The sequence below is a fragment of the Narcine bancroftii genome, chromosome 12 (genome assembly GCF_036971445.1).
Source record: "Narcine bancroftii isolate sNarBan1 chromosome 12, sNarBan1.hap1, whole genome shotgun sequence".
NCBI classification, from domain to species: Eukaryota; Metazoa; Chordata; class Chondrichthyes; order Torpediniformes; family Narcinidae; genus Narcine; species Narcine bancroftii.
Window position 1 is genome coordinate 79,905,998 of NC_091480.1, and position 22,164 is coordinate 79,928,161.

General features: G+C 44.0%; 1 protein-coding gene across 3 annotated transcripts in view; it reads left to right on the forward strand.

The window, feature by feature from the left end:
* skap1 (src kinase associated phosphoprotein 1) overlaps positions 1-22,164 on the forward strand; it is a 316,700-nt gene that overhangs the window by 15,648 nt on the left and 278,888 nt on the right. For all 3 annotated transcript variants that reach the window (XM_069906123.1, XM_069906124.1, XM_069906122.1), the window contains exon 3: positions 10,797-10,822. In XM_069906123.1, coding sequence (XP_069762224.1) covers positions 10,797-10,822 — 26 coding nt within the window. The remainder of the gene's footprint in view (positions 1-10,796; positions 10,823-22,164) is intronic.

Sequence of the window (22,164 nt, forward strand, 5' to 3'; positions counted from 1 at the left end):
AACACAGACAAGGGTTAAACAAACATGGTCATTTTCTTCCATGATGAAGTCACAAACTAGACAGGGTTTAAATGAAGTGGCAATGTAAATCTGCCCTCTTTTCCAAAGAGAACAAAATGGTCTTCCTTATTTCAAAAGCCACTGGTTCTGTGTTCCCCTTTTCCCCCAGGAGTAATATATAACAACAGCACTAATTCTGGTTACTGTAACTCAACTGTGTCTTTCACAAGGTTTCAACCCCTGTGTCATGGGGATTTTGACTTCTGTACTCTCAAAACTGAACTCTTTTAAAACTGAACTCAAAATGTCTGAATTTGGTAATATATTACTCCAAATCATGTGACTGTTACATCATTATTGAGGTCCCAATTCTTGGAAACCACCTGACTATCAGTTTTATTTGTACCAAAATTCTGTTCCTTTAACCATTCCATATCCATAATATCCTCTGACCTCATCTCTGTTCAAGAGGCTTAAGTGGCTTTAATTAGAAACCGATGGCTTCCTTCAGCAGTTCTTGAATAATTAAGACCCACTTGAAATCCATTAGCTCTGTTTGTCCAAGACATGTTGACTCCGAGAATGAACACTCTACTCAGAAAGCAATGGTTCTCTATAAATGTGCTGTGACCTGTGTGTGACCCTATACCAACACACAGCTAACTTACTAAGAATGCAGATACAAAATATTTTAACTCTTATAATTTATTTTACCAAGACATTTTTATAAAAGAAATATAGTTTAACATTAAATTAAAGGTTAACACAAATCTGTTGTACCAGAACGGGAGGAGCACGGACAAACTCTCTCAGCTGGTCTGAGCCCCACCACTGCAAGCTTCTGCTACCTGGGCTATGTAAACTGCTCTTTCTCATGCAAGTCTGCTCTAACCAAAAGTTAGGTCACCTGTCCGAATACATCCTGTTGTGTCTGGTGACATCTTTGTTTTCTTTGATTATCTTCTTGCAAAGGTCTTCGAGTTGTTTTATTTCTGCATCAAAGATGTTTTATAATTATTGTATCATTTCCCATTAACATCTTTTGGCCTGAAAACAATACTTTTATTGCTAAAGAAAAGTCCCCTGATTCTGCTTTTAGACATTGAACTGTTGTAAGACTGGGTATGACTTCCTTCCGACCACAGTAACCACAGCAACTTTTATTGGAGTTCATATCGTGTTTGCATCATTGCTGCCAGGTGGATTGTCGTCTGAGTTTTTCCATTGTCTTCGTTAACCTTGTTTTCGCAGGCAACCAAAAGCAAGGTATGTAGTTAATTCTCAGTCTCGTTTCAGGCACAGGAGCAGAAATCGGCTTTTCAGCCCATTGAATCTGTCCCCATGCAATCAAGATCCATTTCCCCACCCCCCCCCCCCCTCACCCCCTGGCCTTCTCCCCATAACATTTGGTGCTCTGGCTAATCAAGAGCCTATTAGTCTCTGCCTTAACTATACCCAATGACCTGGCCTCCACAACCGCCTGTGGCAACAAATTCCACAGATTCCTCTGTTCTAAGCAGATGCCATTCAATCCTGAAATTATGTCCTAGGCTCTCCCACCATGGGGAAACAGCATTTCTGCATCTGCCACATCCATGACTTTCAACATTCAAAATGTTTCAATAAGGTTCCTCTCATTCTCCCAAATTGCAACAAGTACAGGCCAAGAGCTGCAAAACGTTGCTCATATGATAATCCTTTCAGTCCCAGAATCAACCTTGTGAACCTCCTCTGAACCCCCTCCAATCTCAGCACATCCTTATAAAGCCTCAACATCACATCCCTGCTCTTGTATTCTATTCCTCTTGAGATGAATGCCAGTATTGCATTCACCCTCGTCACCAGGCAAACGTTAATGTTAGAAATTCACTGTGAACATCAGCAGATATTCAGCACAGATTGATATTGAATTATTGGGAGTTGGTTCTCTTGAGCCAGGCAAGCTCTTGTCATCTAGGTGCATCCTTTGCTTTGGAAAGCTATGGTCTAGTTGTTAGTCAAGTGTTAGGTGAACTCCATTCCAAGCCTGACCCTGGATAGTTTTAATTCAATGTGACAAAATCTAACTTTTCTCGTGTATAATGAGCTCCAACTGGCTGTGGTTAAAAGTCCTTTCCTGGGCACTCTGACCTGTTTGTGTGGCCAAGCACTGCATTCTTTCTATGTGGGCCCACAGAGTTAAATCTTTGCCCTCATCCAAAATCCTTAAATGTGTTTCTTCTCTCCTTCGAAACCAACCTGTTGTTTCACCACCCGAGAGCCTTTGAATCAGTTATGACTTCCTTGATATCCTGATGACTTTTAAAAAATTTCCTCTGCATTCAGCAGGATTACATTCACTCCAAGAGTGACCCTTTGTATCTTCTGCAGCCCCTCCCATCCCCTTGCATTTCCTGCAGAGCTTGCTGTATCTGAGGATGTGTAATATTTACAGCAAGTCTATAACTTTATTCCAAAGCTGATCACCCAATATGGCTGGGGTTGGGGGGGAAGGGGGCGGGGGGCGGGGGGGGTGGTCCACAAGGGCTAGGTGAGAAAATTAATTGAAATCATTGGGCTCTTTGACCAACCCAAGGAAGAGTCCTGTGGACTGTGGAATTGGGCTGTTCTCTTTTCCAATTAAGCTCATTGTCCAACCGAATTGCAGCCTGCAATAGCATTGTGTTGGCCATGTAGGTCGAACTGAATTGATGTCGGTTTAAGGTAAGCGGAGGAAAGTTCTGGGGAGATGTCAGAAGTACGCTCTTTACTCCGAGAGTGGTGAGTGCCTGGAATGAATTGCTGAGGGTGGAAGTGGAGGCTGGAGCAATGGGGACATTCAGATGACTCTTAGACAGGCACATGAAAAATAGGTCAGGGGTGTGAGATGGGGGAAAAATTAGATTGTTGTGGAGTAAGTTCCATAGGTCAGTAAAGCATCTTGGGCTGAAGGGCCTGTACTGTGTTGTAATGTTCTATGTATTGCAGGCTATCCAGGCAAGTCAACTTTTACAGCAAGTAGTGCAATAATAAAACAAAAGTGCAGGGTTTAGTGTTAAAAGACCATGTGCAGGATATTGAGAACAGTACAGAAAAATATGGTTAAAGGGCATCTTTTACCAATGAGTGGGCCATTTAAGAGTCTGATGACAGCAGGAAGAAAAGAATTGAATCTGGAGGTTGGTGCTTTGAAGTGTGTCTTGTGTCTAACTGAAGAGGGTAGAAGAGTGTATGATCGGAGTGGGATGGGTTCTTTAACGTGGTAGTAGCTTGCCTGAGCTAGTGGAGGTATGGATGGTGATGATGGAGGAGAGGTTGGTTTGCATGATGGCCTGTGTTCCACCACCTGTGATGCCAGAAACATTGCACTGTGTCACTTGTCTGCCTGGACTTCATTGCAGCTTGGAACTTGGACAACTTTTCTGGACCACTGTCCACTTTTCAAGCATTGTCGGCCATGAGATGTGGGAATGTTGTAGCTGGGACTCGGTCATTGATATTTCCAATCGCCACATGCTTAGATGCACAGTTGGTTTAGCAGTTCGTATAACAGTATTTCAGCGCTGGCAACGTGGGTTCCAATCCGTCACTGTGTGTAATGCGTTTGTATGTTCTCTCCATGACCATGTAGGTTTCCTCCGGATGCTATGGTTTCCTCCCACTCTCCAAAGACTTGTGGGGTTAGTGGATTAATTGGTCATATAGGTGTATTTGGACAGTGCAAGCTCATGGGCCGGAAGGGCTTGTTACCATGCTGCATCTCCAAATCAACCATAATCTTGTGCAAATTGGAAGGGGAACTGTATCTAATTTTCTTTTTTATTTGAACCTTTCACCTTCTCCACTCTTGAATGGAAAGAAAGGGAGCGAGAGAGAGCATTTCAAATGATATGGGAAAGTTTTAAAGAAGATCATTAACAAAGACTCGGAATGCACTGACATTTTTGGAAAAGGTTCTGAAGTTAGTTTGAGGGTGAAATTACGGGGTCATTTATTAACAGAAGAAAAGTGCACGAAAAACAAGGAGTTTGAGATTCAGAAAGAATAGCAATTACCTGAGAGAGCACAGAGGGAGTAATCAGAATGATCCTAGACAAGAGACTATTTGCATTGCAGGATTGGCTAAGCAATGGTTATTGAGGGAGAAAGTGAAAGGATGATTTAAAACTAACTGAAGATGCTGGAAATCAGAATCAAAGCACATTATTGGTTTGCTGTTTTATAATATTTTATGCATGATCCTATCAGAATCAAAAATTATTGTCATTAACATGTTACAATTTGCGGTTTTGCTGCAGCAGTGTAAATATTGCTACAAATTACATTTCAAAAATAAATAAATAGTGCAAGAAAATAGGAGAAAGTGAAGTAATGTCTGTGGTTCATTGTTCATTCAGAAATCTGATTACAGAGGGGAAGAAGCTGCCCTTGTGCTGCTGGGGTGCTCGTCTTCAGGCTTCTGTACCTTTTTCCTGGTGGCATCAGTGTGAAGAGGGCATGGCCTGAGTGGTGAGGGTCCTTGAGGATAGCAGCTATTTTCTTAAGGAGTGAAGACTGATGCCCATGAACTCTCTGGAGATTTTTTTCCTGTCCTGTGCATTGGCACTTCCATACCAGACAATGATGTGACCAGACAGAATGCTCTTCGTGGTAAACCTCTAGAAATGTTCAAGAGTCTTGGGTGACCTACCAAATCTCCACAAATTCTTTTTTTAATTTTTTTAACCCTCCCTGCTCCTCCCCTCTTCCCCCCCCCCCCCCCCCCCCAAATCTCCTCAAACTCTTGACAGTCTTGTTAAGTTTACCTTCTGGTGACTGACTTTCCTGTAAGTAGTTGTCTGTTTACTCTGCCAGGGTTGTTATCTTTCATGACTATAACTAAGGGCCAGGTGGGGGAAAAAAAGTCTTCTACCCATTTCTCTTTCCACAGATGCTGCTTAACCTGATGAATATTTCCAATATTGTCTGTTTTTATTTATGAAAATTTGAAAGAGCTGTTCCTGTATTACATGAGAGATATAAATGGCCATTGGGGTCAGGGAGGTTCAGGACCATTAATGCCCTGGTAGAGCGAATGGGGGAAACTATCTCCAGGCAGGAAAATCCTAACTGGAAGATGGATTTAACAAGTTGGGCAAAGGATCCATTTATAAAAACCTATAATAAACCCCTCCTTGCTCTGTATAAACAGTGCCACAGGGGATTGGCAGTTAGAGATACAAATCTACATGATCCTTTTAACGTTAATTCCCGTGTCCATGTTTACAGTGGCAATCACACTGTCATTATTTCCATGGTCAGCCCTGTACTTTGGTCTGCAGCACAGCAAGTGGTGGGAGGGTATCATAGCAGTTTCTATAATAAGGGTGTAAATATGTAATGGAAATACAAGCCTGGAGAAGCAAACATTTTAGAAGCGGCGATTGAATTACATCTGCCTAGCATAGATCAACTGATACAAATCTATAAATCCGGCGTACTAGAACGACAGTCTTGACTTTACTGAGGGATATCAGTGTGAACGATCTTAATGAAGGTGTATTTTCTGAAGAATTAATTGACGATCATAAATAGCGCGAGAAATCTTAGCAAAGTCCCTCACCACTTTTATTGATATTACGTATATTATGCAATGTGGATCATTCAGTCCAACTGGTCGGTTTTTTGTTATTTACACACCCCATCCTACCACCCACCTCTCCCTCGCTGCATCTTCCTCCCTCCCTTGTGTGTTTAACAAACTTCTCCTTGAATGCATCAATGCTATCAGTCTCAGCCTCTCATTGCGGTCATGGGTTCCACCTTATTATGTGATACTGGACACGAACCTTCTGGGAGAAGTTTCTCCTAAATGGAGGAAATTCCACAGCCAGAGAAATCACTTGCAGGCTATCCCAGGCAGGGCTTGGCAGCAATGGCTTGTTAATCATTTAGTGTGAGTTTATAATTCAACAAATGACAGTGAACTGGCAGTTGGCATAAAGTTCAACAGACAAGCTGAAATGAGGATGCCTAGCAACTGTACACATTGATTGTCTGATACCTTGGAGTGGTTTCAAGCCTGTAATTCAATCCTACAATTCTGGCCTGTTATAAACTGCTCCAGTTTCACAGTCATCATTTATAAAGTTACCAAAACCCAGCGGTTGTATTTCTGCTCAATAATCACTCCTGGCCACTTGCTGTTTTGATGTTGTATTGGCCGGGACCCAGTTTCCAGTAGCCTGTTATCATTATTATCCCTTGTTGAGTCATTTGTTCAGTCTCACATCCTGCTGTTCCAAGTGCTTGGATTCTTTGATTCATTGGTCCATGTAAATCTCAGGTGAAAGCAGGCAGACTCCACTCTGGAGTTGATTTGAAAGAAATGTGGTTTGGATTTGGGGTTCAGTCCAGTCATTCCAGACTGAACCTTGTTGGTCTGATTTATTTTGACCTCTATATTAAAATGTCTTGGAAGCGCAGCCTGCTTAACTGTCATTTGATAACATTTGGAAGGCTTAGGAAAACCCAGCTTTAATTAAAACTGTACAGAGGCAGCACAGAAGTTAACACAACGCTATTATAGGGCCAGTGACCCAAGTTCAAATCCAGTGTGGTCTGTAAGGATTTTGTACCTTCTCCCTATGACCTCGTGGGCTTCCTCCAGGTGCTCTGCTTTCACATTTTAAAATAAATTCAATTATTTAAAAATAACATTACATTTAGACATACAGTATGGTAGCAGGCCCTTTCTGCTCACAAGTGCGTGCACCCAATTGACCTATACCCCTGGTATGTTTTTGAAACCCATGCAGACATGATAACAACACCCAAATTCCTTACAGATGGCACCGGATTCAAACCCAAGTGGCTCGCACTGTAACAGCATTGCGCTTAGTGCTATGCTAACCGTGCCACCTCCCACATTCCAAAGACGTATGAGGTTAGATGGTCACATGGGTGTATTTGGGCAGCGCGGACTCATGGGCTGGAAGAGCCTGTTACCATGTTGTATATTAAAATTTCCTCACTGGGTGTGATGACCAAGTTTCCATCTATCTACTGTAGGTAGATTTCAGCTGAATCAAACCTTTTGTAAAAATGCCCCCTATTAGCTCTCTATTGTTTGTACAATGGGATTGAAATCTGATGGAGGAGCAGCTGAACCTCGTGTGTCACATCCACAATGGTGCTTCCTGAACATGGTCAGATCCAAACCAAGGAAAATGTTAGGAGGATAGCTCAGCCTGGAAGCGCCATGGTTAGTGAAGAGAGGAGGCTGAAGACTTCAGGGAGAGAATGCTTGATCCTCGAGCTAAGATGACCAAAGGCACTGGGACCTCCACAGTTATGGGGATGGAGAGGCTGCAGTGGGGAGTGGGGTAACCATTAATTATATATCTGACCCTAAACCCTCCTGGCCGACGTTCCTGCAACTAAGCAAAATTGAAGTGGAGAGCAATGCAAATACACTTTATCCTGATCAATCTGGCTCATTGTTTCACTGGTAATTGCGAGTTGCACGAGATGGTGATCTAGGTATAACCTCAGTACTTCTGAGGGACCACATCTGCTAGATTAGCATAAGCATATTTAATCAGTTTGTTTTTTTTGTAGACAACGGCACATGGTAGGCTTCAATGGCAACCTTTGAGATAACAGACTACAGTTATTTCACTTCAGCCTTGCCTAATACATCAATGTCACACAGAAACATTTGCAGACCATTATTTAATTCAGAATTCAGTTGGTTCTGGAGTGCTGCCATACTTGTAACACGCTCTGATTGGGACTACAGGCTCGTTCTCTCGTTAGACATTTCACAGATCAATGTGGCCAATGCCAACAGCACGGTGAAACTGCATTGAATTCATCGAGGACAAGAAGAAACCAGGCATTGATGCTGAAATGTAGAAGAGTTATTTGATATTTATTAACCCTCGCGAATTGATATATAGTCAGGAGGCAAGGCTGGGTGCAATGATTTATGTACTGAACATAGTCAAGTCGTTCAATCCTGATTATGGTAGATTTATAAAAATGAAAAGAACAAAGCTGCATTAGCATTTTAACTGTTGAATGACCCTTTCCACTCTTCCAACAATAATATTGCAGTGAAGTTCAGAGAATTTGACTGGATGAGGAAGGATAGGATCCAAATTATACTTTGACGTTCAAAATGTTTTTTTGATAGTTTTAACATAAGTGGTGTTATATATTTTTCTCTTTTTTGGCCTTTACACTGACGTTGTGGAATGTTTTAGTGACTGATGCAGCTTGCAACTTGTTTCACAAGATGGATTAAAAGAATTATAAAGGCCTTGGAGGAGCTGGCCCTGAGGAGGTGGTGGACTCCCAAGAAATGCAGTCACGAAGAAAGGCCAGTGAGGTTGAGAGCCTGATTTGTGAGGTCGAGGGAGCCAAATGTTCAGGGGAGATGAAAAGGCAGTGAAAATCCTGAAGCTTTTTCTAATTAAAAGGCTGTTCTCAAAAACCACCTTGCCAGTTGTCTGTCATGCCCTTCAGCCTTCAGCTGCACAATTGCATGCTGCTCCAGTGAAATGTCGAGCTTGGGGTGGGAATACTGGCACTGGACAGTGGAAGTTCTCGGTGTGCTTGATCTCATCACTTACTGTGGAAAGGTTGCCATGGTGTAATGTCGCTTTGAATCACCGCCAATAGGGCCCCCTTCCAATTGTGCTGTTGGAAAAGTAATTCAATTCTGAATAGAGAAAAATCATAAATATTGTAGATGAATTTAGCAGATCAGGTAGCCTCTGTGGAGAAAGAAACAGAGTTGACTCTTCAGGTGAAGACTCTGTCAGAATTTTTCTTTATAATGCAATTGGGCCACTTCAGGAGGTCCAAAGTTCACTTGCCTCCTGAAAGACTGTGGGGGGGGGGGGGGGGAGAGGAGAGGGAATTGGGCTTTGGATCCACTTCACTTCCACTGAGAACACTTTTATATAAAAAAAATAATAATAATAATAGAGGCACATGAGATGCAGCCAATGTTGGAATCTGGAGTAAAACACAACCTGCTGGAACAACTCAGCAGGTCGAGCAGCATGACTTGGGGGGGGGGGGGTGGTGTGGTGGTGGGGAAGAATTGTAAATGTTTCAGGCCAGAACCCTCATCGCGACATAGTGGAATGAGAATAGGTGGAGGGGTTGGACAGCAGTCAGCATGGCGATTGGTGAAATAAGAAGGGGTCAAGGATGATGGAGAGAGGCAGTTGATTGGAAGGTGGCAGAGAAAGAGGGAGGGAGAGGCAAGGGCGACAAAGGGGTCAAGTTGGGGGGGTGGGGAGATGACTCCTACAGAGTGGGATGTGGAACAAAAGCTGCCAGTGTTGGAATCTAACAATAGTGAAATCATGAGAGACCAGATAAAATTGTAGGGGATGGGGGCCGGGAGATCTAAAGGGGAGGGGTAGGGGAATGGGTGGGGGGGGGGAAAAAGGGGATACTTTTTATTTTCATATTACAATCAATCTTGCACTGTTTTGGTGTGTCTACACCCCACCCCTTCTGTTCTCCTTTCATGCTTTTTTAACTCAGTAGCGGACATGCTACTGAGCTCTTACTGCTAATGCTTTGCTCACCAAATTACTTTCCTGGCTGTTAGTCCAATAAGAGGGATCAAGTGGCAGAACCTGACTAGTATTGCCCTGGATAGTGAATTATCCCTGGTCTTTGCATTCCTTCTTCATTAGGTAATGTGAATAAATAAGAGTTAAAGTTAGGAAGTAAACACATTTAAAATAAGTATTCTGTTCATTGCAGTGGTATGAGAGTCTGTTATGTGCCTAAGCATGATGTACAGATGCACTGAAATTCTTATTTGCTGCAGGCACACAAGATGATATAATGTAAAGATACTACAAGAGACAGAAAAAAAAATTAAAAGTTTGATAAATTATCATTACTGCAGTTGATGCAAAAGCAAGTCCTGTCTGCTTTAATCGTGCAGACAGCTGTGTGTAACATGGATTAAATGCATTTTGTTCTCTCAAGAACACAAGAAGCAGGAGCAGGAGTTAGCCATTTGGCCCATCGAGCCTGCTCTGCCGTTCATTGAGATCATTGGTGATCTGATGATTGGCTCATCTCCACTTGGCTTTTCTCCATATCCCTTAATTCCCCGACTATGTAAAAATCTCTTCAACCTTGTCTTAAATATATTTACTGAGGTCGCCTCCACTGCTTCAATGGGTAGCAAATTCCTTAGGTTCACTGCCCTCTGGGAAAAGCAGTTCCTCCTCTCTCTCCTAAATCTTGAGGCCACGTCACCTAGTTCTAGACTCCCCCACCAATGGAAACACCTTGCCTACCTTTATCTTCCCTCTGCCTTTCATAATTTTATACGTTTCTATAAGATTCCATCTCATTTTTCTAAATTCCAGCAAATGCAGTCCAAGATGTCCAATCTCTCCTTTCGGGCTAACCCCCCTCTCCTCATCTCTGGAATCAACCTGGTGAGTCTCCTCTGGTCCACCTCCAAGGCCACTACATCTTTCTCCACCTGTAACTTTTCATAATAATGGTGCTGGGTCTAAGAGGATGGCAGGAAAGGTGCCCTGAGCTGATGTCAGTATTCCTCGGTTAGTGACCAAGTTGTTGATTGCATCTTGTGTGTTGCTACCAATTTTTAAGCCCAGCTTGGCCTTGTTTTTCAGGGAAAATATAGAGAGAATGGAAGCCTTTTAACTTTAGAATTTTGTAGAACTAAACTGTGTAATATGAAATCACTTGTTTGAAAATCTGCCTGCTTCACCAAATTGCAATTTTCAAGATGAATTACTTGTTTTACTACTTTTTTTTGTCTTTTTCAGATACCAACAAGAATTTCAACTCAAAGGTCAGTCAAGTTTATTGTAACGTGTTCCAAAATGTAGTGATAGAGGTTGTTTTGCGAGCGGACCAGTAGATATGCATAGTACAGCATGTAAAATGGTACAAAATTGCAGAGTTAAAGAGAAGGATCAGTTTGTACAGAGTAAAGGATATGTAATTGTATCCTCTTAGGATTCATTCATGTGTCTGATATTTAGCGAGAAAGAATCTGTTGGTCTGTGAGGTCACATTTGTGAATCTTCATGATGGAATTGGGAGTAAAGAGACTGTAACCAGGGTGGGATGAGTCTTTTAATATTTTGGCTGCTTTTCCTAGGCAGTGAGAGTTTGAGTCGATGGAGGAGAGAGGTGTGTGAGATGGCCTGAGCCACTTTCGCAACCCTCCAAGTGAGAGGGAAATTAAAACTGAGAGCTGATTTTGTTGATGGGAATTAATTATCCAAGAGAGTGTTGGAGTTCTGTGGCATGGGTCAGGTGATCCATGGGACCCTCTATCCTGTACTTTGGCTGTGGTCCATCTCTGATGTCACAGTGTTGTCCAGAAAAGAATTAAATCTATAAGGCAGTTAACTGGATCAAGTCAAAGGCAATAAATACCCTATGATTCTGGGTCAGCTAGAACTGGGAATTCCAATACTCCATTGCCTGAAGATTTCCTTGTGGTCACAAGGAACGCTCTCCATGTGTGCTATTCTGCAGTCTCTGTCTGAATTTTCCTCATGCTAAATCTACAACTGGATCCTTGGCTTCCTCATCAGAAGACCACAGTCGGTATGTTTTGGAAACAATGTCTCCTCCTCACTGATCATCAACAGACAAACCACAAGGATGTGTGCTTAGCCCACTGCTCTACCCACTTCTACGCCCACGATTGTGTGGCCAGGCACAATTAAAATGTCATCTACAAATCTGCCGATGACACCATGGTTGTCGGCAGAATCACAGATGGCAATGAGGAAGCGAACAGGAGGGAGATCGATCAACAAGTTGAGTGGTGTCACAATAACAACCTTGCACTCAATATTAGCAAAATCAAGGAGCTGATTGTGGACTTCAGGAGGAAAAGAGGAGAACACGAACCAGTCCTCATCGAGGGGTCAGCAGTGGAGAAGGTCAAGAACTTCAAATTCCTGGGTGTCGAACATCTCTGAAGATCCGTCCTGGGGCCTCTATGTCAATGCAATTGCAAAATAGACTCACCAGCAGCTAAACTTCATGAGGAATTTGAGGAGATTTGGTCTGTCAGCAAAGACTCTCGAAAATTTCCGTAAGTGTACGTGTGTAGGTGCTAATGCACAGGACAGGAAAAAAAGATTGAGTTGTTAACTCAACCAGTGACATCATGGGGATCAGATTTCACTCCATCGAGGACCTCTACAAGAGGTGGGGTCTTTAGAAAGTAGCCTCTATCCTCAATGACTTCCACCACCCAGGCCTTGCCCTCTTCACACTTTTACCATTGGGGAAAATGGTACAGGAGCTCGAAGATGAACACCAGAAGCACAAGGACAGTTTCTTATCCCCCCTCCCCCTCTGCCATTAGATTTCTGAATGGACAATGAACCACAGACATCACCTCTTTATTGTATTTTCTTGCATTATTTATTTATTTTGGATATGTCATTTATAGCGACATTTGCACTGTAATGCTACTGCTAAACAACAGATTACACGGCACGTTCGTGACAATAATTTCTGATTCTGATCTCTCCAGTCCATTGCGCAATTAGAAACTCCTTCAGAAGTTTCTTCCACTTACTATCTCTGCCAACTGTGGGAACTTTGCTCTCACTTCCCCCTCCAAAACATTTCCTGCTCTTGTACTCCTTGCACTGTAGCGGATGCTTATCAAAACCATCTGTTTAACTAACAATTGCAGCAGTTTCCAGAAGATCGGCTCTCCATCTCTGAACCTTCCAGCAACACTCAAACTTTCTTCTGCTGATTGGAGTAAAGGCTGTTCTTCTCCCAACCCAGCCACATTTCCTCTGCACCTCCCACTTATTGAGATTCAATGTTGCAAACTCTTGATTTCCTTTCCTCCTTTAGAGTTATTGCTGCCTTGTTCTCTGGTAGTGGTTTCCTGTCATCAGCGTGTTTGAGTTCCCCTCTGTCTACTAGTACCCACTGCCTGTACCCACCTACCTCTCTGCTCAGCTGGAGTGAGGGGACACTGGAGAGTCAGTGGCTCCTGGATCTGCTCTCTGTGACTGTTTCAAGCTCTCAAATCCAAAAGACTTGGTTCAGCCCCCTCTGAACCCAGCACGCAGCAGTCAACTAGCCCCTGACTCAGAATCAGAATTAGAATTTATTGTCATGAACACGTCTTGACATTCATTGTTTTGTGGAGCAGCGTCACAGTGCAAACATTCATATAGACCACCTTACAAAATAAATACAAAATAGTGCAAGAAAAATCTAAAGAGGCAATGTCTGTGATTCATTGTTTACTCAGGAATCTGATGGCAGAGAGAAAGAAGCTGTCCTTGAGTCAATGAGTGCTTGGTTTCAGCCTTCTTTATCTTTTTCCTGATGGTAGCAGAGTGTCCAAGGTGATGGGGGTCCTTGAGGATAGAGGCTGCTTTCTTAAGACACCGCTTCTTGTAGATATCCTTGATGGAGTCTACACTGGTGCCCATGATGCCACAGGTGATGGAACCAGCCAGAATACTAGCCACAGTAAACCTGTAGAAGTTTACGTGAGTCCTCGGTGATGGACCGAATCTCCTCAGACTCCTCACAAAGAATGGTCACTGGTGAACCTTCTTGGTGATTCCATTGACCTGGAAGCTCCAGGACAGATCTTCGGAGATGTTGACACTCAGGAATTTGAAGTTCCTGACCCTCTCCACTGTTGAGTCCTCGATGAGGACAGGGTTGTATTCTCCTGACTTCCTCATGAAGTCCACAATCATGGTTTGCAACCACATTTTGGTTTACCTCAGCAGAAAATGTTTGCAATGTTGTAAATACACAGCTTGTATGTATATAACTACCTTTGGAGTCTCTCCCTTGAGTGTCATGATGTCCTTGCACAAATTGTTATTAATCAATACCAGGGAGGATTCTTACTTTCACCTCATCATCCTGTTCGTTCAGGATATGTTCAGTACCCCAGCAGTTCCAGACACTGATTTCCCTGCTTTTGAGGCAAACAGAGACTCCTTCCTTTATCGATGGCAAGCTTTTAAGTGGATTTGTCCAATGCAACCTTTCCATGCCACACGTAGATGGACCTTCCAGGGATAGATAACTCCCAATGCTCACCAACATTCTCCATCCACCAGTGCTTACCTTGCAGTGATGTCTCTTGCTTTCTGTTTTTCCCTGTTCTGTGCCCATCCCTGGAATGTCGCCTCCATGGGAAGAACGGCAGGGACTTGTTACACTTTCTGGGCTTCCTCACCCATTTTCTTTTTCTTCCAAAAACTCACTTTCCTGCATTCATGGCACGGGGGATCTCTCTCGCCACTCTCACAAGCATCGACATTTCACCTTCATAGCTGGGGTGGAGTCAATTAATTTCTTTTGTTTTGCAGTAAGGGTTGTAGTCAGACTGGACAGAGCTAACAGCAGAACATGTGCAGCTTTTTTAAAAAAATAATTTAGTTTGAGGATCACATGCTGGAAATATGAAACAAAAACAGTCAATGCTAAAAATTCTCAAGTGTCAGCAGAATCTGTGAAGAGAGAAGGTTCAGGTAGAAAACTTCCATTCAATTGAGTCTTTGCTTCTTGCTTCCACAGATGCTGAGTGTTTCCCTCATGCACAGTTTGTATATCCTCACACTAAGCACCAGTGTCAGTTCCAATAAGATGCAAAGGTCAGACCACATGCTGCTCTCAATTTGTGAAGTACATGTGCACTCTTGTATAGCACAGTTCTCCAGTTAAGGGATATTACTGCTTGAATGCAATTAGGTCAGCTGGCATAGCTCTGCATGAGTAATGCTCCTGTCCTAAGCTCAGCCGGTTGCAGCAAACTAAATTTAAGAACAGCTATCACGATGACTAACCTGTGACGTACACATGTTGTGACTATACCCATTGTATTGGAGCCATTTTGATTTTGCTTGCTTGTTGGGAAGAATAAGTCTTTGTGGCCTGCTGCTGATCCTCTCCTTCCCTATTTCAACTGAAGAAGACTTCTGTGAACTTTGCTCAATGGGAACTTGGTGCAAAAACGTTAATACAGTAAAATCCTATGTCCATGGAAAAGTTAACGTGGGATTACAGGTTAGAAGGCATCAGATTGTCTAGTTTCAAAAAGTATTATTTGGCTGCCCAAATGAGATTCATTTCTTCATTGTTTTTGAGAGGGACGATACCTCCTCCTGGTACAAATTGGATTGCACTCTCTATAAGAGAAGGTATATATAAATTTCATGTATAAATGGAATCCCAGAATTATAGCCTGCAGGACAAACAACCCCCTTTTAAAACCCTTGGTTAGAATATGGTGTGAGACCTGTGGAGGTTCTGGACTGAAGAAAGGATTGCCACCGAGGATGCCTTTAAGACAAAAACAAACTTATACCCATGACATTGAACAATAACATTTTGGAAACCTGGTTCATAAAGGGATACAACATCTGGAGGATTGTTATGAAAAAGGACTTTTCATAAGAATCCTCATTTGAACAGCTGAAGAAGAAATATGATTTGTGCAAAAGTCCTTTTTTGATACCTTGAGTTACGATCCTTCCTTGGGGCCAATTTGGGCCATGAAGTGACTCTACTGGGACTCGCTGAAAAGGAGAAACTACTCCATGAAGGAAATGTATACGTTTATTTCTAGAATATACTTTTTATTGAGTGAGAGCCCAAAGCCAGGTTTGCATAAGTCAAGGATGAGATGGGAGTCAGACCTAGAGACAACAATTAATGAAAAACTCTGGTCAGATTTGTGTCAGGAAAGTTTGATAGCTGCTAGCAATGCCAGGTATAGATTGGTCCATTATAATTTTCTCCATCAACTGTACCTCATCCCACAGAAATTACACCAATATAAACTTGAATCATCAGAGATGTGTTTTAGGTGTGGTATAGAAGTTGGTTCCTTTTCACATTCTACCTAGCTTTGCACGCAGGTGAGGCCCTTCTGGTATGACCTCTGTAACACCCTAACTAAGATCACGGGGGTCACCTTCCCAGTACACTCAGAGCTTTGTCTTCTGGGGAACTCTACCATGGTTGATGGTTGGTAGATCGCTAACCAATTATCAAACTAAATTCACAGAAATTGCTTTGTGTGTGGCCAGGAAATGCATAGTGGTAACATGGAAGTCTGACTCCCATCTGGTCATGGATAAGTGATCTTTGGCGATGAATAGTTGCATCCCACTTGAAAAGGTCACATGCAATCTCAGGAAGGGATATAACACCTTTCTAAAAACCTGGCAGCCTTATTTAGATAGAATTACAATCGCTACTGGACAGCCAGTAGACCTCTGTAAAGATTTTAACACTGTGGTATTATCGTGTCTCCATATGTTTTACTGTTTGCACTGATAATGGGATGATCTTTTTTCTTTGTTCTTTCTCTGTTTAATAGGACTGTATAGAGGGGGGTGGAGGGAGGGAACTCTTGCTCTTTTGTATTTGGTGTGATTTTTAATTGTTAAATATATTTAAAATGATAAATAAAATGTTACAAAAAAATACAGTAAAATCCTCAGTGTCTGGAATTCATGCAACTGGCAAAAACAATTGAGTAAATAAATAAATGGAAATTAAAAATAAATAAATAAAAGCTTAGAATTGTAAACATAGATGTTTTCCGAAATCCTGCACAACCCCATGATGATGATAGGAGCAAATGTTCAGCCAGAGGAGGTCCCCGGACATTCCCCACCTGCAGCAACTGTTAGAACAAAGTTTGAATGAAATGGCGGTGCCCAGGACGAAGAGTCGGCCAATGTCGCTGGGGTGATTCTCCCAAAATGTCTCCCTATCCCTGCCTCATAAGAGTCTTTATTAGTATTAAGTCTATTAGTAAAGCTTTATCTGTAAATTGGGTGGGGGGGGGGGGTGTTCATTACGACGTCAGCATGGTTAGTGTAGCAGTTGCTGTTACAGCGCCAGTTCGAATTTAAATTTTGTAAGTTGTGGGATCTACCCGATTAAAGTGAACTTTACATAATTAAGGACCACCATACTGATTTTTTTTTCCCCAAATTTCTTTACATTTTGCACTGGCTTTTGTCTTTTAAACTGTTTATTCTTAATGCAGGTATATTAGGCATTGTAAAATTGTGTCTCAGACCACTGGAAAATTCACATATCCAGCATCCCCAATCTCCGTAGGTGCCGGATACTTGGGGGTGGGTTTCTGTATCGTCCTGGTTCCCATTGCAGGAGAAGTGTTGGCCTGTTGTAGTTGGGTCCCACACATTTCAGCCCTTGCCATCCATTGCAGAGGGGTTAATATCAAAGGCTGCGGTTCAGTTATCAAATACATAGAGGTCTACAAATGACAGCCTGTTGTGCAAAAAAAAAAGAAAAATTCATTTGCTACTTTTACAAAAATAGTGCATACTTTCAATATTTTCACTTCTTTTCACACACTGTAAACTACTTTCATCTGTTAAGTAATTATCAAATAGCTTGGCAGCACTGCTTAGTGTGGAATTGCTCTCCACATTTTGGCTTATTTTCAAAAGAGGTTTTAACAAATTACTAAGCTGCCATTTGGTCTGCATCATTAGTTTAAAGTTTGAAATGTGATTCTAATTTTGGGTCAAAACTTTTCCAGGAAACTCCAAGTAACTGAACAATAATTGTTCCTTTTCTTTGCCTCCTGCCCCTCCACCCTCACAGTATGGATGTGTGTATTAAACAAATCCATTGAACTGGAGTTGTGTGAAGACTTCAACTTGCATTTTTTTTACATTTTGGTTTTGGTTCAGGGTTAATTATTATTATGGTTTAAGTTTAAAACAAAGCCTATTGAAGCCTTCTGAAGTAACAGCTCACAGAACTTAAAGGTTCATTGAGGGAGAACTGTAAAAGTGAATTTCACAAACTGTTAATTTATAAAAAAAAAACTATGAAATTTGCAAAAACTACCATAAATATCGAGCTGGGTCACAAATGATCTTGGGAGGGGATCTCAACGTTACCAGCTTCTTCTTCACCGGACTCTTTAAATCGAGGATGAGTCTGCGAGCTTTGAGAAGCCTGGAGTAGCCAGGATGGGAAACACATTTCTGCTGCAGATAAGACAGAGGTGACTGCTGGGGACGTGTGCTTGGGTATCTTACGAGGTGGGACGTTCTTACGTTCTCTGTGTGCTCCAGCTGTGTTGGCTGTGATGTTCCCAATAACATCCCAAATGCTATTCCTTTCTTCCTTTAAGCGGTTGTAGGACAGAAAGTTCCAGGAGTTGATGGGGTCTTGTCTTTATTCATGTAGACCAGTGGTTTGCAAACATTTTCTTTCCACTCCCATACCACTTTAAGAAATCCCTATGCCATAGGTGCTCTGCGATTAGTAAAGGTGTAGCAGGTAGTGAGGTAGCGCAGCGAAGAGACTGAGACAACGGGCTGTGAGCTTGAGGATCACCACTGCTTAGTTTTGAATTCCCCACTGCAGCCTTTCAAGCCACCTCTAGTCCCGATGACGCAAGCGCGTATGCAACCTTTCAGTCTGCACCGGAAGAGATGGTCCCACGATGCCATCCTTGCCGTGGCTGCTCCACCAACCGCACGTGACAAGCGGGACCGGTTCGCTATTGGAAACGTGTGGATCACCACACAACACCCCCCCCCCCCCTCCCCCAGAACTGGCGCTGATGGTCTCTGGCTGCGTTGAGGGTGAGGTGTGCTGTTTTGGCAGCTGACCTCTGCGCACTGGTGGGGGAACCCGTACTGGCTGGGACAAGTCCAAATGAGCTGGTTTTAACCAATCCTGCTTGAATATCTCTTCCTTACCCCCAATGTTAAGGGTGAACGTCAAAGTGTTCCTGTGTAGCATAAGGTCGCTGAAGGGGGAGTCCTGTGAGCGCCCCTGTGCACGAGCACAAACTCACAGGAAGACCAGTCCGGGGGGGTAGTTGCAGATTGGTTGGCCATGTCGTGATGGCGATGGCGGGGTGGGGGGGGTGGTGTTACAATGGAGCCCAGTTTGTCATGCAACTTCTCAACGACGATGGTGGTGTCGGTGTTGAGCTTTATTGCTGGAGTTAGGAACTGGCCAGGTATTGCGATGGTCTCTCCATAAACTAATTTGGCAGAGGAGGCCCCAAGGTCATCCTTGGGCACTGAGCGAATCTCCAGGAGAACCCAGGGCAGTTCGCCCACCCAGTTGGGTTTATCGAGGCATGCCATCAGCACCGATTTGAGATGGCAGTGAAAGTGCTCGACTAGCCCATTGGCTTGAGGGTGGTAAGTTGTGGTGCAATGCAGCTGGGTGCCCAGAAGCCTGAAGAGTTCTGTCCACAGGGCAGAGGTGAATTGTGCTCCCTGGTCAGTTGTAAAATCTGCCAGAACACCGAAATGGGAAACCCAGGTGGCAAGAAAAGCTCTGGCGCAAGTCTCTGTGGAGGCATCCAGGATGGGAATGGTCTCTGGCTAGCGGGTGAATCAATCTGTCACTGTGAGCAGGTAGTGGGGCCCACAGGAGACAGGCAGGGATCCGACTACATGTTGGAACCTGCAGGTCAGGGTCTCAAACTGCTGCAGTTGGTGTTGGGTGTGCTGCTGGACTTTGCCTGTCTGTGCAAGTTTTCGCCCACTCTGACTTTTTTTTAATGCAGGCCGTGCCAAACATTTTGCAGACACCAGTTGCTCTGTTGTGCGGATTAAGGGGTGCAACAAACTGTGGATCATGTCAAAAATTGTTCTCCAATGGGTGGGGATGAGAGGTTGGGGTTGGCCAGTGGAAACGTTGCAGAGGAGTGTAGTGCCATTGGCCTCCAATGGGAGGTCTTGGAGCAACCCCGTGATTGCAGTTCTGAAGCTGAATGTCTCAGGTCGTCCTGTTGTGCGTGGCCAGATCATGGTAGTTGATGCCCTGTGACATAGTGTTGACTGCTGGTCTGGAAAGTGCGTCTGCAACTACATTGTGCTTTCCTGATCGATGTCAGATAGCAGTGGTTAATTCAGAGACTAGGATAAGTGTCTCTGTTGGCAGGCAGACCACATGTCGAAGGACTTTGAGAAGAAAGCAACTTGTGATCAGTGTAGGCAGTGAATGGACACCCTGCCAAAAAGTGGCGGACGGCCAGGTAGCGGGTGAGTATTTCCCAGTTGAATGCGCTGTACTTCAGTTCAGGAGACCACAGGTGTTGACTGAAAAAGGCGAGGAGTCTCCATGAGTCATTAACAAACTGTTCCAGGATGGCACCCACTACTGTGTTGGATACATCAACTGTGAGAACTGTTGCTGCATCTATTTGTGAATGTACTAACGTCACTGTGTAGGCCAGAGCCTCCTTGTTCTGCTCGAAAGTGTTGTGAGCCTCAATGGTCCATTTGAGCTCCTTTGATGAGCCCAACATTAATGTGAAGGAAGGGTGCATAATCTTGGTTGCTGCAGGGATGAACCTGTTGTAGAAATTTACCATGCCCACAAACTCCTGCAGGCCTTTCATGGTTGTTGGTTTGGCGAAGCGTCGTATGGCATCCACTTTGTCTAGTAAAGGGGTGGTGCCAGCTGTGGTAATTTTGTGGTCTAGAAAGTATTTCCGTGAGGCCAAACTGGCACTTGTCTGGGTTAATGGTGAGGCCGAACTGTGCGAGGCGAGTAAAAAGCTGGTGGAGACATGTCATGTGGTCCTCAGGTGAGTTGCTAGCTACCAGGATGTCATCGAGGTAGAAGAAGAGAAAATGCAAATCTCTGCCAACGATGTCCATGAGGTGCTGAAATGTCTGAGCTGCATTTTTTGAAACCAAATGGCAAGCGTAAGAACTCAAACAGGCTGAATGAGGTGAAGATGGCCGTCTTTTGGACATTCTGGGTGCACGGGGATCTGGTGGTATCCCCAGATTAGGCTCACTTTGGAGAAAAGCTTTGTGCCACGCTGCGAAATCCTGGATATGGGGAATTGGATAGCGGTTCGACATCATTGCGTCATTAAGGCCTCTAATCGCTACAGGGTCTCCAGCTGCCATTGGATGGGCACCAAGTGGAGGGATGAGGCCCACGAGCAGTCAGATTGATGGACGATGCCGAGCTCCTCCATGCTCCTGAACTCTTCCTTGATGAGGCTGAGTTTGTCTGGGGCCAGGCAGTGGGCCTGTGAATGTAATGGTGGGCCAGTGGTGGCAATATGGTGTTGGATGCTGTGCTTGGGCATGGCTGCCATGAACTTGTGCTGCAGAATGGAGGGAAATTCTGTGAAGTGGCAGCTGTACTGGTTGTGTTGGGCTTCCATGTAAGCAAATTGGATGGAGGGCTTGTTGGACTTGCCAAGGGGTACCGTGTGGAAGGTCTCAGCATGGACTAGTCGTCTGCCCTGTAGGTTGACCAGTAAGGAGTGTGCCCTGTAGGTTGACCAGTAAGGAGTGTGCCCTGTAGGTTGACCAGTAAGGAGTGTGCCCTGTAGGTTGACCAGTAAGGAGTGTGCCCTGTAGGTTGACCAGTAAGGAGTGTGCCCAGAGGAAATCCGTGCCTAGCAGAGGTTTGCCAATGATGCGAGCATGAAGGACCATTAGGACGTGGTGTTGCCAAACCCTGCAGGAATTCGCCTTTTTCCAAAGGTTCGGATGGTGGTGTTATGGCAGCCTGAAGGGAAGGACAGTGTGTGTCTAGAGTGTTGTAGGGGGTATGATACTAATCTCCATCCCCGTGTCCACTAGGAACTTGCAGCCTGAGATATTGTCCGACGTGAGAAGCTATTCAGTCGGCCAGCCATTAACAGCAGCTGGCCCCATCGTTTCTCAGGAACAAAGGTGGCTGGCGGCACCTGTGGGCGGACACCCCCCATGTTGATGGTAGAAACACCATTTGGGATTGGATCTCTGTTTTCTAGTGGGGTTGGGCCTGGTCACATGGTGGACTGGATTTGGGCTTTGTCCTTGATGACGGCTGCATGACACGGTTGACTGAGTCTACGGCTTCGTGCTTGGAACAGTGGAGAATGTCTGCTCACGCTGCAACCTTGTGCAGGACGCTGAAGTCTGAGTCAGCCAACAGGAGTCTTTGGACATCTGCTTGAGAAACGCCTGCTCAAGCATAATGCAGGGCTTGTGTCCTTCTACCAGGGTGAGCATCTCGTCTATGAGGGCAGAGGGTTCCTATTGCCTAGGCCATCCAAGTGCAGGAGCCTGGCTGCTCGCTCACATCGTGAGAGACCCTATATGCTAATGAGGAGGTTTTTCAGAGCCATGTATTTCAGGCAGCGCC